Source organism: Mustelus asterias, chromosome 2 (assembly GCF_964213995.1).
Source record: "Mustelus asterias chromosome 2, sMusAst1.hap1.1, whole genome shotgun sequence".
Lineage (NCBI taxonomy): Eukaryota > Metazoa > Chordata > Chondrichthyes > Carcharhiniformes > Triakidae > Mustelus > Mustelus asterias.
Window position 1 is genome coordinate 45,942,430 of NC_135802.1, and position 17,203 is coordinate 45,959,632.

Here is a 17,203-nt window from a genome sequence, read left to right on the forward strand (position 1 = left end):
CACCGGTGCGATTTCCCACTAGTGGGATGCAGATCAGGTTCCCATTGGTCTCCAATGTGTTTCCCGATCCCCCACCTTCCCCCTTCCTCTGTCTCCAGTAGCTTAACCAGTTTCCCACCCACCTCAGTAAGTGGTCTTCACTTGCATGAGCTTCAACTTTAACTAGCCGTTTCTTATGCGTGACTTTATCAGATACATTTTATGTCAATGACAAACGACAAATGTCGCTGGACCAGTAATTCAGGGGCTCCGGCTAGTGCTTTGGGGATACGGATTCAAATTCCATCACAGTAGCTGGTGGAATCTAAATTCAATGAATAAAAAATCTGGAATTGAAAACTAGTATCAGTAATATTGACCATGGCACTGTCATCAATTGTTATAAAAACCCATCTGGTTCACTGATGTCCAATTAATTTATGTCCTATTTATGCACATTCATGTCTAATTTTAACAATCCAAAAGGGTAACAGACCTCTCCCAAAGGTGTCCTGGGACCGTATCCAAAAAAGGCACCCAACTTCTCCAAAGAACTCCAGTGAGATTAAACCTCTACCACAAGATATCCCACGAGTGACAACCAGACCTGACTGAAGCAGCAGCTCTCTGGGGAGACCATTTAGGACTGAAATTAGGAGAAATTTTTTCGTTCAGGAGGTGGTGAACCTGTGAAATTCTCTAACACAGACGGCTGTGGAGGTCAGGTCACTGAATGGGCGGCAGGTGGCACAGTCGTTAGCACTGCTGCCTCCAGCTTCAGGACCCTGGATTCGATTCCTGGCTTGGGTCACTGTCTGTATAGAGATTGCACATTCTCCCCATGTCTGCGTGGGTTTCCTCCGGGAGCTCCAGTTTCCTCCCGCATCCAAAGATGTGCAGGTTAGGTGCATTGACCATGCTAAATTGCCCTTTAGTGTCCCAGGATGCGCAGGTTAGGGATTAGCGGGCTAAATATGTGGGATTGCAGGGATAGGGCCTAGGTGGGATTGTTGTCAGTGCAGACTCGATGGGCCAAATGGCGGCCTCCTGCATTGTAGGATTTCTATGATTCTATGAGTATATTTAAGAAGGAAATAGATTTCTAGACTCTAAAGGTGTCAAGGGATACCGGGAGAGCGTGGGAGTGTGATGTTGAGATAGAGGATCAGCCTTGCTCATATTGATTGTTGGAGCAGGTTCGACAGACTCCTGTTTTCTCTATTTTTGTGTTTCAGCTATTCTGGTGATCTGGCCAGCCCCCTGTCTTCCACACTTTGAACTTCAGTTCATCCAATGCTCTATTGCCTGTGTCCTATACCACACCAAGTCCTACCTCCCCAAAACTTCTTGACCTACATTAGCTCCCAGTTTCCCCAATTCTTCATCTGTGTTTAAATCTTTGCAAAGCTTTTCACGTTAATATTCATGGATGACAGATTCAGCAGAGCAAACATGCAAATTAGACATTCTTCTGGCAAAGGGAACCAAATGTTAACTTGTAGTAGTCAATACAGAGATAGCAGTTGAGAGTTCCTGAATGCCTCACTTATAGGAGTGAACAAGAACTGAATCAATGCACAGTTTGGCCTCCAATTGTGTTAATAAATACTGCAAGCAGAAAATTAGATTTAAATAAAGTATCTGTACTTGGTGTGGAGTTTCAATCGATTGAGGCAGTGAAACGAACAAATAGATGGCCAGAAAAGCCAGCTGCCTTGGTGAAGTTGCTGATCCCCTGAAATAATAATGCTTAGTTTTAACCAACTATCTCCTCTAGGTGGCCATTTTGTTTTCAGATATTTTTTGGAACTAACTGCTGCAAGAGGACTCTATCACATGCAAGTGACAGGATTTTGTTGAGATAATTACTCTATAATTTATTGTGAAGAGCATGAACACAATAATAAAGGCCTGACAATACTAAATAAATAAATCTTCACAATGTTAGATCGTTGTTTCGTTTTAATCCCAGAAATCAGATTACGTTTATGTGAAGCCATTGAAATATTTGATGCATATATGGACTTGTAGAAGGCATTCGATAAAGTTACGCACAATAGACTTGTTAGCAAAATTAAAGGCCATGGGGTTAAAGGCAGCGAGAGTACGAAATTTGCTAAGGGGCAGGAAACAGGAGTGATGAACAATTGTTTTTCAGAGGATGGAAGTATGCAGTGTTGTTCCCATGAGGGTTGGTGTTGGGAATAAGTTCTGTCTTTGAAATATGCAAATAAACTGGACTTGGAAATGCAGGGTATAATTTCAAAGTTTGCAGATGATATAAAACTCAGAAATATGGTGGATAGCAGCACACTTCAGGATGACATCGACAGCTGGCAAAATGAACAGACTCGTGGCAGATGAAATTTAACACAGACATTCTTCCTACATTTTAGTAGGAAGAATGAGGGGGGGCTGTATGAACTGATTTGTACAATTTTCAAGGAGGTACAGGCGCAAAGATGTCCTGGTGTGTACATACAGAAATCCTTAAAGGTAGCAAGACAAGTTGAGAAAGTTGTTAAAAGCTTGTTAAAAGTGGTACTCTTGGCTTTACAAATTGAAGAATATAAAATACAAAAGAAAGAAAGCAATGCTAAAACTTTTTTAAACACTGGCTAGGCCTGATCTGGAGTATAATTTCACTTCTGGACACCCGCACTTTACAAAGGATTTTAAGCCTCTCGAGTAAGTGCAGAAGAGATTTACTGGAATGGTACCTGGGATGAGAGAGCACAGGGATTGGGAAAACTGGGCTGTCTTAATTGGAGCAAAAGGTCTTTTGAGAGAAAATTTGATAGAGGTATTGAAAATCATGAAATGTTTTGAGAAAGAGTAAAGAAGGAGAAATTGTTCTAGGTTTTGGAAGGGTTTGTTAATCAGAGAACACAGACTTGAGTAACTGGCAAAATAATCTGAGCCATCATGAGGAAAGTATTTTTTATGCAGCGAGTTGTTGTGATCTGGAATGCGGTGCCTGGAAAGGATGGTGGAAGCAAAGTCGATAACAACTTTCAAAAGGGAATTGGATAAACATTTGAAGGGAAAAATATTTACAGGGCTGTGGGGAAAGAGCAGGGTCATGGGACTAATTTGATAGCCTTCCCAAAGAACTACTAAGGATCCTGAAAGGCCACCTTCTGTCCTTTATCATTGTATAATTCTAAATATATCTGGGACAGAGGGACAGGAAAAATGAACACACTTGTTTACTTTGATATGCACCCTTGAATTATATTTTCTTCTCATTCCAGGCCAAGTACAAAGAAGACTTTGAAAAGAGCCGGGGAAGAGGATTTAGCATTGTTACTGACACTCCCGAACTGCAGAGATTAAAAAGAACTCAAGAGCAAATCAGTAACGTATGTAATGTTCTGTGTGAGAACATGCATGAGGACAGTTTTTTTCCCTTGTTCTGTTTATAAATTATTGACAGTGGAGATGGTGCTGCAGTGTTAGGTGAGAATGCATGTGTGTATGGTGATAAAAGAATGCCTGATTTATAGAATGTGGAATGATATGGGAAAACCAGATGCTTCTCGCCCAGACTACCTCGTTTTCATTGTCGCATACAGTTCATCCTCCCCGAAAAGAAATGTTGTGTTAATGTGTTTATACAATTAGAGTTCGCAGATCATGAGAACCGTTTTTATTTCACATGGATTCTGGAAGTGCATGTGAGGATCTGAGTGTTTTGCGACATACACATGGACATTTATGCACAAAAATGCATCATACATCATATGAATGTAACCATCACAAATTGATTCAAAACAAAAAATTGTTTAAAAGTGCAATAATTTTGCCTTTCTTTTTAAAAAAAAATGTATTGACTTGTTTTCCCATCTCTTAATCTCTGAAGGTCTGTGCAGACTGAGGGGATGTTAGGCTTTCTTGATCTTCCACTACCTGAATTAATTCAAGTTCAATACATCTTATGTTAAGTAAAGGTACCTTCACACAATCTGTTCCTCTGTCTGTGCATTGTCTGTTGAAGACCACATGAATGATTGGAAATTTATATCACTGAATTTTACTTCTAAGCAATGTATTTGTTTAAAATAACAATGCCAAATTCCAGTTGAATTATCTTACTAAGGAAAAAAATTGCTGAGATTGGACCAGAATTCTTGTGGCCTTTAAGAATTGTGTAAATGCAGTGGGTCACTTAACTTAAGCTGCATGAACTAATAACATTAACATGGAACTGTTTGAGCACAATGGATTTTTCTGGTGTTTGCTATTACCAAGAATTGTTTTCACACCACTCCAAGGATCATTAAAGCACGTTGACAACACAGTTAATCATTTTGAGTTGAACGTTTTGAGTTTCACAAGTTAATTTTCAGTGCATCTACAAAGACTAATGGGCATTGAAGAATATTGTGAAATAAGGTAGGCCTGTTTTTATTTGAATTTCTTAAAAAGTTGATTGATTTTTGTATTATGAACTGATTAGCTGAATCAGTCAAAATATTTTTTCTGTATCGGCAGTGAACATTGAATGGCTTTATTTTCTTCTTTATTACAGAAAAGCCACAAGTCACCAACATCGAACCCTGAAGGCACAATTTGTGAAATATACCCTTAAAGTGATTTAACATGTACTGAGAATGGTATGTGGACACAGTAAGGTGATCAATCATGTGAATAAACGTGCATCTGCATACCATTAAATCTCAGAAAATGTTTGCAGTGCGGATTATGTTAACACTTGCTAATTGATCTTTGGTGAGTTGACTGAATAATCTTACGTTTGCAGGGCATAGAATGACATTAGCTGGTCTTGGTATTGTAAAATGAGTGCTCTATTTAATGAGATAATGCGAGTAATTTCCTTATTCTTTTTACTAAATGGATATCAGGACTTTCTATAAATTTAGCACACCATTGCTGTTGGCGGGTAGAAGTGCGTAACAAAAGCACTTGTTTTATTTTGAACGCATATGATTAATCTCTGAAACATGAAATTCCCTCATCTCTCTACTGATCATTGTAATAGCTAAAATATCTCACGAATTTTATTTGCTTAAACCTCAAATTCCTTCCCATGATTGGCAGTGCATTATATCACATCACTAATGACTTAAATTTTCTGAAATGCCATTATTTAATATATTTAACTGGTAACTTTCTCTCATTTTCCCCCCGGGTTTCTTTCAAATATGGACAAGTTAAGAACTACCACAGCCTGTTGTTGCTTGTATTTTGGTGAATCTCTTCACCCGAGATGACCTTTCTGCCATTAGTACAACAATAGGCGTTTCAAGGTAAGATGTAGTGTGGCTGTAATTTCTAGTTTCCCTGTGTTCCAGCATTATATTTTGGCCATATAAAAGAACAGCATAAACCACCATTATAGATGTCCTTCAAAGTATAACAGTCAGCTTTGGTTGAGTTATGGACAGTTTATGCTGTAAATTGGCACCCAGTTACAAGTACTGGGTTGAAAGAAACACAGAAAATGCTTGATATACTCAGCACACCTGGCAATATTTATGGAGAGGGGAACAACATTTGATTAATGACCTCTTATCAGAGAAGTGGTGCTGTTTTGAGTCCACCCAAATAATGTTATATAGAGATGACACCGTCAGCTAGGATGAAGTGGTAGTATCATTCCATGAACCTAGAATCCAAATTCCGTATGGAGAACTGAAATGGAAAATGCAGTTTATTGAATATTGAAATATTGGTACTGTATCAATAATGTTATAGGTTACTGTTCATGCATTCTTTTGTATCAGCTATTAACATAACCAATGGGGAAGATTTTGAATCTGCACTCTTCATTTGCGGAAATGGTGTTGTATGCTCAAAATCCGCAATTCGCACCGGTGAGTTTCCAAGTGCTGATCTTACCAGCCCTTCCATATTGAAGTGATGTGAAACATGCCACGGGGACTGCTGAAAGCTTATTTTAATATATGAGCATGTCATTAGCAAGAACTCTCTCCGGGACTCCTCCTCTTCCATCTATGAAGAGAGAAACCGAGTTAATGTTTCATTTCGATGATGTTTCATCAGAACTGGGAGAAGTTAGAGATGTGATAGCAAGAGGTGAGATGAGACTAAGTTAAAGGGAGGTCTGTGGTAGATAGAAGAGATTGAATGACATGAGAGGTATTCATACAGGGCCAAAGGGAATGGTGAAGAGACTAAGAAACTTGCCCTTAGCAAGTTTAAAGTTTATTTATTAGTGTTACAAGTAGGCTTACATCAACACTGCAATGTGTGCTACTGTTTGAAAGCAAAAATAAAAGGAAAACTGAAATGCACAAAGAAAAGCAATCAAAATGGGTGGCGGGGGGGAATTTACAGTCTCAAATTATGGAGCTCATTGTTGAATCCAGGAGACTGTAAAGTGTTGAATCAAATGATGAGGTGCTATTCCTCAAGGTTACATTAAGCTTCACTGGAACAATGCAGCAGGCCAAGGACAGATCTCAGTGAGAGAGCAAAGTGGAGAATTAAAATGACCGGCAGCCAGAAGATCAGGGTCGCGTTCTGAGACGGAACATAGATGTTCCACAAAGCATTGTGGTCTGGTACACTGAAATTCAATCTGCAACCTGATTTTAACTGTCCACTTCTTGGCTTTTGTTGAGAAGGCAAGGTTAAAATGACCCGTCATAGTATGAAGATAAAAAGCAAACACGTGTTGCTTTTCCCCTATTGAAGCATTTATTAAGATGTTTTCTCTTTTAGCCCTAGCCAATATTTACAAATTACTGGTTCCTAGGAAGCAGTAATCACAAACAACTCCATATCATCCGTTCTTGATTAAAATAACTTGTAAACTTGTCACTGTGTTCTGTTCCAGCAGTTCTTCGCAGGAAGTGCTGCGTGGAGTCTGTGGGTATATAAACCCATAACGCAAATTAAGTGAAATGATTTGGATTTAAGATTGGAACAAAGAACCTGTGTGAATGTTTGGCAATGTAATTAAGATGTATAGAGACAGCATGAAGAATACTACTTTACTTCAAGTATTGTAAAACAATCATCACTGATTTTTTTTTCCCATTAAATATTTGTATTTCATTGCAGAAAAAATGCTTTCCTTGATAATTTGAGAGAAAGAAATAAAGTCTGCTGGATACCACCATCTGAGAGAAAGTTACCAGTGAGTTTATTAGTAATACCTAACTCCAGTTGATGAAACTATTGTTCTGTACAACTTTGTGTCAAACAGCAACTATATTTTGCGACTGTATGAATGTCTCCATACACAAGTTGATTTTGTTTTGCGAAAAGGGTCAGTCAGTTTTAATTGAAGAAATTTTGTGAGGAAAATCTCAGTGAAATGTTACTATGGTAAACTGCAAACTAATTCTTTGATGTGCCACAAAAGTATTTGTTCATTTTTGGGTGATCTTTCCTGCCAACACATGGTACTGTTGCTACAAGAGTTGCAGTAGCCAGCGGGTAAGTTAGCAATGGCCTGGGGAGATGGCAATCCACAGGCAAGTGATCAGTGATTGTGAGGTGGGGATTGCATCCCACATGTAAATGATCGTGGGATTTTGGTTTGATGAGGGGTCTTGGAGCTCCCATATTTCCATATGTAAAGTGTCTAATGGCTGTTTAAGATGCAGCTCAAGGACACCTCTTGTTTGGCCTAATAAGTGTGCATGATCTTTCTGCACATGAATTGGGGAGAGGCTGTTTTTTCAGGTACTAGCCACTGTTCGTTTTGAACAGAACAGAGCTTTAGTCAGCTGTGCTGAATCTTAAGGAATTATATTAACTCTGCCTGCTGAGAAACTGGGCAGTTAAAGTGATTTAGCCCATCATTTATCTTATGGGTTGTAATTTTTAGCTGCTTTTTTAAGCAGGTGAGAGGAACTTTTGATGGAAGATATGGGGTCCTCCTTGAGATATCCAGCCTTTGATAACATTGGGATCAGACTAAAAGTTTATCCTGAGTCTGTATGCTCATGGGCTGTCCATTAGGCCATCCAGGCTGCAAGAGGAGCTGTGGCCATTTTGTTTTGCCTCATTGAAGAAAAACTGAGGTCATCTAAAATGATGCCCAAAGGCAGATGTAACATCTAAAGGGAGATGTGCATTGTTACCAGAGGATTGTTACCCTCAGGGAGTGCTATTCCAAGAAGTGCCCAAGTATAAAATCTGGTCAAGGCTGTATCCTTCCAAGAATACAAAATCAATTTCTGGGCAGCCAACACTAGCACTGATAATTCAGAACAGGAAATAGTGGGAAGGGGCAAGTATATTCCAAGAAATCTAGCTTTGGATCCTGACAAACATTTGGTCGAAAATGATCTGAAATTGCAAAGCCCTTTTGACTGGAAGTGAATTATTTTGCAAATTAAGAAAGAACAATTCTCTCCAATATGGATAACACTATGCTTCCACAATACCCATTAAATTTGTATGTACATCCAATGTCGCCTTCTGTGGCATGGCATTTTATATTCACATTTTCAGCAGGTCAACATTATGTACCCTTTGTGTATTTTCTGATACAATTCCAATTTGCTTTGTAAGCGGAGTATGATTTGTGTGTGGTGTATTACCGATCATCGTACATTGAAAACTAATCATTCCATCAATAAGCTGCAAAGCAACATTTACTTACTATACAAACAGAGATGTCTGTTTCTAGTGATTGGTTTTAAAGAAAAACAGTCAAGTGAATGATCCAAAATAGTTAAGCGTTTTCAGCTTTCAGAATTCACCAAGCGTTGGATTGTTCACCCACTAATAGGGAACGTGAGTTGGGTTAGACTGTTGTGAGACAGGTTAGTTTTACCCGACTGATGATAAAGTGCTGTTGCAATAGTAATCCTGCTCAGTACGAGAAGAACTGTAGGTTCAGACATTTGATCGATGTGCTTGACTGAAGAGCAAGTGATGCAAAACTACCATCTGTGGGATTATGACTGGACGCCTCGAAGTCAGAATTCCGCCTAAAAGTTTTCAGCTTGTGTGCTTATCTGGATTTAAAATGGTTGCTTGCTGAATCATAAGGAATAGAATATGAGCCAACAGAATATCATAAATTTGTGAAATATGATATATTAGATGTGAAATAGATTTGTAGTTCGTAATTGTTTTTTGTACTTTAATTGTTCTTCTGGTAGATAATGTGCAGACTCTGCATTAATATTGCTCCGTAGCCAGTTGCTTCGAGAAGTGTTGAAGACTGGCTTGAAGACTCGTCGTAAAGGGCAACTTGTATGAAAAGGCTAGTTTATGTACATTTTTGAACAACACAGAGGAAAACATTACAGGGCAATGTGGAAAGAGCAGGATACTGAGATTTACTGTATTGTTTATGTGGTGAACCATTGTTGGTTCCCACCAGGTAGTGCTGAGCCAGGGTCTGGCCAGTACTATGAGTCTGTATATATGTTACTGTTGGGGTTAGGGTTGGGCTGTTCTACATGTTACTGTTGGGGTTAGGGTTGGGCTGTTCTACCTGTAATATAGTTCTTGTGGTACATCCCAGTCGGGCTCCGCCTCCTGGGAGAGGTATAAAGGTCACGGCTCTGTCTGGGACCCTTTAGTCTGGGATCGTGTATTATATATGGTAGCTCTATTGTTGTAGTCAATAAAAGCCTTTATTTCCCCGAGTACCTCTAGCCTCGTGAGTTATATCGCGCATCAATTTATAGGACCCCTTTCTATGTTGTATCAAGGGTGATACAGTTGGTCACCCTTGTGCCTGTAGGAGTGGGGGTTAGTATGCCCCTCTTTGGTGAGGAGTTGGTGGCGCTTGCCTGGTCAGTGTGGGTGCACCATTCCATTTTTTGGGAGGTGGGGGGGCCTGTCTGAGCACAAAGATCGGGGCGCGCTTTAAAAATGGTGCCCCAATCTTGGAACAGCGGGCTGGTGGGTTTCCCTAGATGGCCTCATTGACATCTTTCAGGTAGGTGAATCCCATTTGACAGATGCTCTCAGCACCAAAAGGAAACGCTCTTGTTTTCCAGCCAGTGTGGGCACTTAGAGAATTCTGCCCTATGACTCTTAAGATGCCAAGTGGCTTAAAGAGGATTTGGACAGGCCTCGTGAGTGCACAAGAACTGCCCCATCAACTTTACTGTTGATCATCAGTAAAGTGATGGAAGAGGTCATTAACAGTGTTATCGAGTGGCATTTGCTTAGCAATAACCTGCTCAATGACATTCAGTTAGGTTTCCACCAGGATCACCTCGCTCCCAACCTCATTACAGCCTTGGTTCAAGCATGGACAAAAGAGCTGAATTCCAGAGGTGAGGTGAAAGGACTGCCCTTGACATCAAGGCAGCATTCAACGGAGTGTGGCATCAAGGAGCCCTAGCAAAACTTTTTGAGTAACCTCCTGAACCCAGGTTTGTATTTTACTCCTATTCTTTCCCGAATGCCCATCCCGCCCCCCACCCAATCACCAATGCTTTAAACTCCTCTTTTTGAAACGCTTTTGCCATCATATATTTCTCCAAGTATATGCAAATAACCAAATTGTGCAAATTAGAATTAGACAGGCAGGTGTGGGTTGTTGATCATTCCTGCCTGCACCGATTGGTTGGGAAACCAGGAAGTGTGATGATAATACTGTGACTGAGTAAATGAACCACAGCAAAACCTGCTGCATTGTTTTGGCTTTCTGATCCACTGTCAGCCTCCTTCGCTGCAAGTACTTCCAGACGTTAACATTTTGCCTCATGAGTTTGTGTTAAACTGCTGCCGTTACCAATATTTAAAAAAAGCTAAGGGTAATTAGCACCATAAATGTACAATGATGAGGATAAGAAATGAATGTACTTTTGTTCTGTTAAATACAAAATTGATGGTTTGATTGTTGTACTGCATGACCCAACAAACGGCAGCAAAATTTATGAAGCTTGTTGTACTTTGCCCAGTCCTGTAACGCAGGAAAGGCTGTGAATACAAATACATGAGGAACTTCAGTACTCCATACAAATGGATAAGAGCAACAAACAGCTAATGTTTTGCCATCATCTTGGGTGTCATACAACAATGCGATGATAAACCATCATCCGAGGCAGGCTAGTGGCTTCATAATTATTGAAATGTCAGTGCAAATGACTTAATTCATACCTCAGCATCATTTTGGTTTTGGAAAGCATTTTTTATCAAGCAGCAGCAGGCTTGGATGAGAAATATTTTTATCGTTCTGACTCAAAGCAGGCTTCTCTTGGTCAGCTGAGGAACCTTGGACTCTGCTCCTGACTTTCACCCTCCAGTCTTTTCCAGCTGGGATTGACCTTCCCGTCCTCCAATCTACTACTACTTGCTAAAGGCTGTTTTCCAACCTCCCCACCCCCATCCCTTGCATGGTTTGGCTTCCATCCTAATTCTTGTTCTGACATTAGGCTGTGATGCCATTTTTTTTTTACTGGTTTAGGCTGGGAATCAGGCCTGAACAATTTGAATGCGACTCAGGCCCATCTGCAGAGAAACTCTAAAGACAGAATGCAGTCACATAACAATAATGTGGGGTGTACTGACAGCTGTACTGAGATCAGCTGTTGGCACAGAAAGGGAGCTAACTCAAACTTACATAGATCTTCATAAAATTAACAATGCAGTAAAACAATACGTCAGAGAGATTGTAAGGCAATAATATAATCAGGACTTAAAAGATAGTTGTAAACCACTTCATTTGGTTTTAATGCTATCTAAACTGCTTGATTAGATTGCAGTTTTCTAATCATAACAAATTTTCTACATGGAACAAATAAGCAATTAAAGACAACTTTATTTTCATCATAAAGAAATTATTTCCCAAAGTGGATGAAATATTACTGCAGAGAGTCAACTCCTCTTAGTTACAAATACCTCGATGTGGAGATGTCAGTGTTGGACTGAGGTGGGCACAGTAACAGGTCTCAAGACACCAGGTTAAAGTCCAACAGGTTTATTTGTGAACTCACCTGATGAAGGAGCAGCGCTCTGAAATTTCGTGATTTCAAATAAACCTGTTGGACTTTAACCTGGTGTTGTGAGACTTGTTACAAAAGCCTTGGCAGCCAGCCATTTGCATTATACCAGGTATAAAAGTTACTAGTTATATTCACACTGTAAAGATGGAAAGTTAAGGAATAGGTTTGGAATCATACGAACATATGGAGCAAGAGTAGGTCACTTGGCCCCTCAAGCCTGCTCTGCCATTTTAATAAGATCATGGCTGAGCTAATTGTATTCTCAAAACCACATTCCTGCCTAGGAGGCGATGATCTAGTGGTATTATCGCTAACTATTAATCCAGAAATTCAGCTAATGTTCTGGGGGACTCGGGTTCGAATCCTGCCATGGCAACTGGTGGAATTTGAATTCAATAAAAAATAAATCTGGAATTAAGAATCTTCTGATGACCATGAAACCATTGTCGATTGTCAGAAAAACCCATCTGGTTCACTACTGTCCTTTAGGGAAGAAAATCTGCCGTCCTTGCCTGTTCTGGCCTACATGTGACTCTATAGCCACAGCAATGTGGCTGATTCTCAACTGTCCTTCAAGGACAACTGGGGATGGGCAATAAATGCTAGTCAGCCAGCGACACCCATGTCCCATGAGTGAATAAAAAAAATCGTTAATTCCCTTTTTAATCAAGAATCTATCCTCATCCATTTTGGGATCTTCAGAATGGACTGGCGCTTCCTCTTATTCATTTTCCTCCTCCTTAGAGGTTGGAGCTCTGCCCATAGTGTTGTCATTGAGTTGTATGCTCCTCTGCTGTGCAATGCTATGCATGCAGCATGCAACACATGGTTGCTATGCTTAATTCTCTTGCTGGGCCATATTGCAGAGCTCCACCTGAGCAGTCGAGGCACCTGAAGCACATCTTTAATTGCCAGCTTGTCAATGCTCCTGATGACGACAAGGCTGCCTATGCCTCAGTTTGTGGGGTCTGAAAGGGGATCGTTAGCCAAGCCTTGTCCCCGAGAAGCCAACCATGGATCTGCATTGGTGACTAACATAACTGAGGAGTTGGGAATTCCTTCGTATGAAGCAGTCATGGCAGCAGGGGACCTTGCACACATAAAGGAAGAACTTCTTATGGTCACAAACCACCTGTACATTGCGTTTGGGGCTCTTATGGCAATGTGGGTGCAATCAATAACCCCCTGTCCCTGAAGGAAATCTGCTAATTGTCTGTCTGTACCTGAGATGCTCAATCTACAGAAAAATTAATGTAATCACCCACATGAGCAAACAGCCTTAGTGGAGCTGTGAGGTGCTAAGTGGGATTTCCCAGACAGGCCTCTGGATGATCCCTGGAAATATCCTGTGGCCTAAAGGGTCCTGCCCTTTATGGAAGGAAATCTGCCGTCCTTACCCAGCCTGGCCTATGTGTGACTCCAGATCTGCAGCAATGTGGTTGACTCTCAAAATGCCTCCAGGGATGGGCAATAAATGCTGGTCCAGCCAGTGACATCCCAGGAATGAATAAAATAAACACAAAATCCACTTCTTGTAAACTTCAGCAGCTTTAAACAACTCGAAACCACCAAACTTACAACTACAGCAAGAGCATTAGGAATCAGTTGGCACTTCACCTTAAGTTGTTGTTGGTGTGGGTTCTTCCTGCTGCTCAGTGTATGCTCAGCTGTACATCCATAACAGACAACATTAGTTCCAAAATGGCAATGCCATTTACATGTCAATTGACTCACCATTTGCCTACCCTGCATATTTCTGGAAGATGCTCCTCAGGCGTGCATATGCCCTCATTAAAACAGCGCTATGACTCTCGCTGGAAGTGTGCACATGCCATTGTGAAACCCTAGTGGCATATAGTGCCGAATATGGGTGTGTAGGAGTCAAATTTTGTGGTCGTAGTATTTCCTTTGACTGACCCCTGCTGGTATGAGAAGATCTTTCTCACTTGCTGCTCTATTCTAATCTCGTTATTTCTTAGTAATTCCACTCTCTCTGACCTGCTTTTGTCTAAGCTTTTACTCAGTTGCATGGTCATCCTGTCATTCTCCCTTCTACCATTGTAATTCTTTTTCTTATATTTCTGTGCATTCTGATATATACTTGCCCTGGGTGACGTGCTCGATGGATTCAAAAATCTGCAGGCAAAGCTTCTTCTTTGCTGCTCACTAGAGAGAAAAGAGTCACTATTTTAGTTTCTCTTACTGTGACAGATCAGAAATCTGTTGCTTGTAACCAGAAAAAACGAGTTCTATATTTCTTTGTGGAATTTTGGTGGTTATCCAATTGGGACCGTTCATATTTGTTCACAGTTGCCTGGAAACAGACTGGCTGAATGAATATCTAGAATATGTTTTTCTGTACGTAATATCACTTCGAAGTGGGGAATGAATCACCTCTCTGTTAGCAACTTAAATGCTAATATTGAAGTACAGACGAAGGGACAGAAGCAACATTACCCATATCTAGGTTTTTAGTGATTCTCTACTTCACTGCGCTAAAATGGGGGCTAGTGGGAGCACTTTGTGAATATTAATTGCACACATAAATTCCTCATCACCAATACTGGTCTAAGTTAAATGGCATGATGATGAGCCTGATTGATTCTTCTGAAATGTGTTTGGGATCAAAAATTGTACTTTGTAATAACATTTTAAAATCTGTTTTGTTTACCATTGCTCCCGTTAATTTTACATACAATTGATTCTATGATTTATAGTCTGAGTTACAAGGTCTTGTTGACAATAATTTCTCTAATCTCAAAGAGAATATTAGGCACAAACTTATCCGCGAACTTATCAGAACAAGGGGTTTATTCTTTACTCTAAGTATGGAACCTTCAAATTGCTTTGTATGTATGTATGTATGTACTTTGTATGGGCAGCACAATGGCACAGTAGTTATCACTGCTGCCTTTACAGTCATGATGTGGAGATGTACAGTGCCAGGGATCCAGGTTTGATTCCCAGCTTGGGTCACTGTCTGTGCAGAGTGATGCGTGATAAATCACACGGGAGGCTAGATTGTACCCGGGAAATAAAGGCTTTTATTACCAACAATAACGGAGCCACTATATACAATATACAATCCCAGACTAAAGGGTCACCAGACAGAGCAGTGGCCTTTATACATCTCCAGGAAAGCGGAGCCAACTGGAGTGTACCATAGGACAATATTAACAGGTAGAACAGCCCAACCCTAACCCCAACAGTAACATATCTACAAACCCATAGTGCTGGCCAACCATGGCTCAGCACTCTTGGTGGTAACCAACAATGGTTCACCACACAGAGTCTGCACATTCCCCCTGCGTCTACATGGGTTTCCTCCGGGTACTCTAGTTTCCTCCCACAAGATGTGCTGGTTAGGTGCATTGGCCATGCTAATTTCTCCCTCAGTATACCCAAACAGGCGCTGGAGTGTAGCGAGTAGGGGATTTTCACAGTAATTTTGTTGCAGTGTGAATGTAAGCCTACTTGTGACAAATAAACTTAAAGGTCAGGTTTTGACTCATAGGAAAAGCAGCTAACATGTAGATCTGGTGTTTTTGTGTGAAGCGAAAGGCAAGTGTCTGGAGAGTGTCGGAATCATCATCATGTTTCCTCAAAATGTTTTCTTGACTTTTAGCGCTTGACTTTCTAAACAAAAAGTGGCACAAATAAACTTGAGGGATTTGACGCTAAATAAAGACAAAATGTCACTTGCTCAAAGTCTAGGTAGCCCCACAGTGATAGCTGGAGCTATGATTAGTCAGACATCCACATCAGCTGTTTTTGCATGTGACATTTCAGCCTGCCCCCCAATTTTAATTAGGATAGACTGTTCCTTCAAGGCAGCAATAATGATTTTTGAGTTGAACAAACTACAAAGGAAAATGGAAATGGACATTACAGTAGTTCCAAACAGCCAGATTAAAATGGCCTTCATATAATTGGATTCCTTCATGAGATGATTAACTGCTGTGGCAATGGAACACAACTTGTTTATCTTATTTCACTCATCAAGAGTTAATATATGTTGTGCAGTAACTGGCCTAACGGTACTTGAAAAAAATAATTCAGTAGGATTTTTATGCCACAAGGAATAGTGTGAGCTTGAGGTCAGAAGCCGAATTGTACATGAAGGAAGCAATAACAAAAGAATGAACTCTTTCTAACTGAATGCCAAGATTTTAAAAATAGCAGGATATTAACAGTTACCATGGCTGCATTAAAAGATATGCCAGCAAGGTGAAGTTTCAGCTAGTTTGTAACTAAACTATGTAAGGTAACCAAGACACATTGTTTTTTTTCAGTTGTACATTTTGGAATCCAAATGCATTTTTTTAAATTATTTATAGAATGCGTTGCTAGCTAGCTGGGCCAACATTTCTTGCCCATCCCTAATTGCCCTTGAACTGAGTGGTTTGCTCAGCCATTTCAGAGGGTATTTAAGAGTCGTCCACCAGTTCAAGTTAATAACTTTTTCCATGCATTCAGTGACTGAATTGCTGTCAGCTACAGATACCTTCTACCTATCTTAATAAAAAGCATTGATCATATTTTGGCGCCTAGAATTTGATTTCATTTGCTGTGTATTTTGACTTGCTAACATTGAAAGCTAATTGTGGGTTGGGCATAGGAGGCGATATGAGAGACTTGGGGGGGAGCAGGATGGTGCAGCAGAGAAATGGTGCATTTCTATACAATCCTCTGCTCCCCTCGCACCTTTTTTAAGAAAAATAACTCCCATATCGGAGTCTCTGTCTGTTGTCCCGTTTGAGCTCTGGTGAACACACGATTCAAAACCTCAGACTGGCATTTTGGTATTGTTTTGGATATCCAGCATTTGCAGTCTTTTTAAATATATGCATATTTTACATATGTTTCTCAGTTTCATTTAAAGTGGCACTATCTTCATGAGTGTTTTTTTTTTACTTGCGTTGAGAAGGGCGATGAGTCAGAAGAATCGGGCATCGTTTTGCCTGGTAAACAAGTAAAGGCTTCTGCAAATACTACTTTAATCAGCCTTTTGTTATTTTCTTGGCAGCTGAATGTAGTTGCACAGTTTTTATCCAAGTATATTTATAATGAAGGCAATTCTTTACAAACGTGTGTTCTCTATAGGTAATATTTACCGTCTTGTGGCAGCACCTATTGCACTTTCATGTGGTGACCTTGGCTTTTGCTTCATTTCTACAATTAGTGATTTATTTTGTGGAATAATGCAATTTTCTTAGTATATTTGCCAAGAATGTTACAAATCTACAGTAGTGTGGAAACTGCATGCTAATGAATATAAAGAGAGTGCACATGCAGGTAGAAATTATATTTCA

The 17,203-nt window shown here is 40.2% G+C and overlaps 2 protein-coding genes across 3 annotated transcripts in view; both read left to right on the top strand.

Annotated features, from left to right (window-relative positions):
• The window catches only part of nebl (nebulette), a 261,752-nt gene that overhangs the window by 156,607 nt on the left and 87,942 nt on the right, over nt 1–17,203 (top strand). For both annotated transcript variants that reach the window (XM_078234594.1, XM_078234595.1), the window contains exon 4: nt 3,234–3,341. In XM_078234594.1, coding sequence (XP_078090720.1) covers nt 3,234–3,341 — 108 coding nt within the window. The remainder of the gene's footprint in view (nt 1–3,233; nt 3,342–17,203) is intronic.
• LOC144507399 (uncharacterized) overlaps nt 4,511–17,203 on the top strand; it is a 65,586-nt gene continuing 52,893 nt past the window's right edge. Inside the window, exons 1-4 of the mRNA XM_078234593.1 lie at nt 4,511–4,710; nt 5,154–5,249; nt 5,727–5,816; nt 7,030–7,105. Of these exons, the coding sequence (XP_078090719.1) occupies nt 5,791–5,816; nt 7,030–7,105 (102 nt within the window). The 5' untranslated portion in view covers nt 4,511–4,710; nt 5,154–5,249; nt 5,727–5,790. The remainder of the gene's footprint in view (nt 4,711–5,153; nt 5,250–5,726; nt 5,817–7,029; nt 7,106–17,203) is intronic.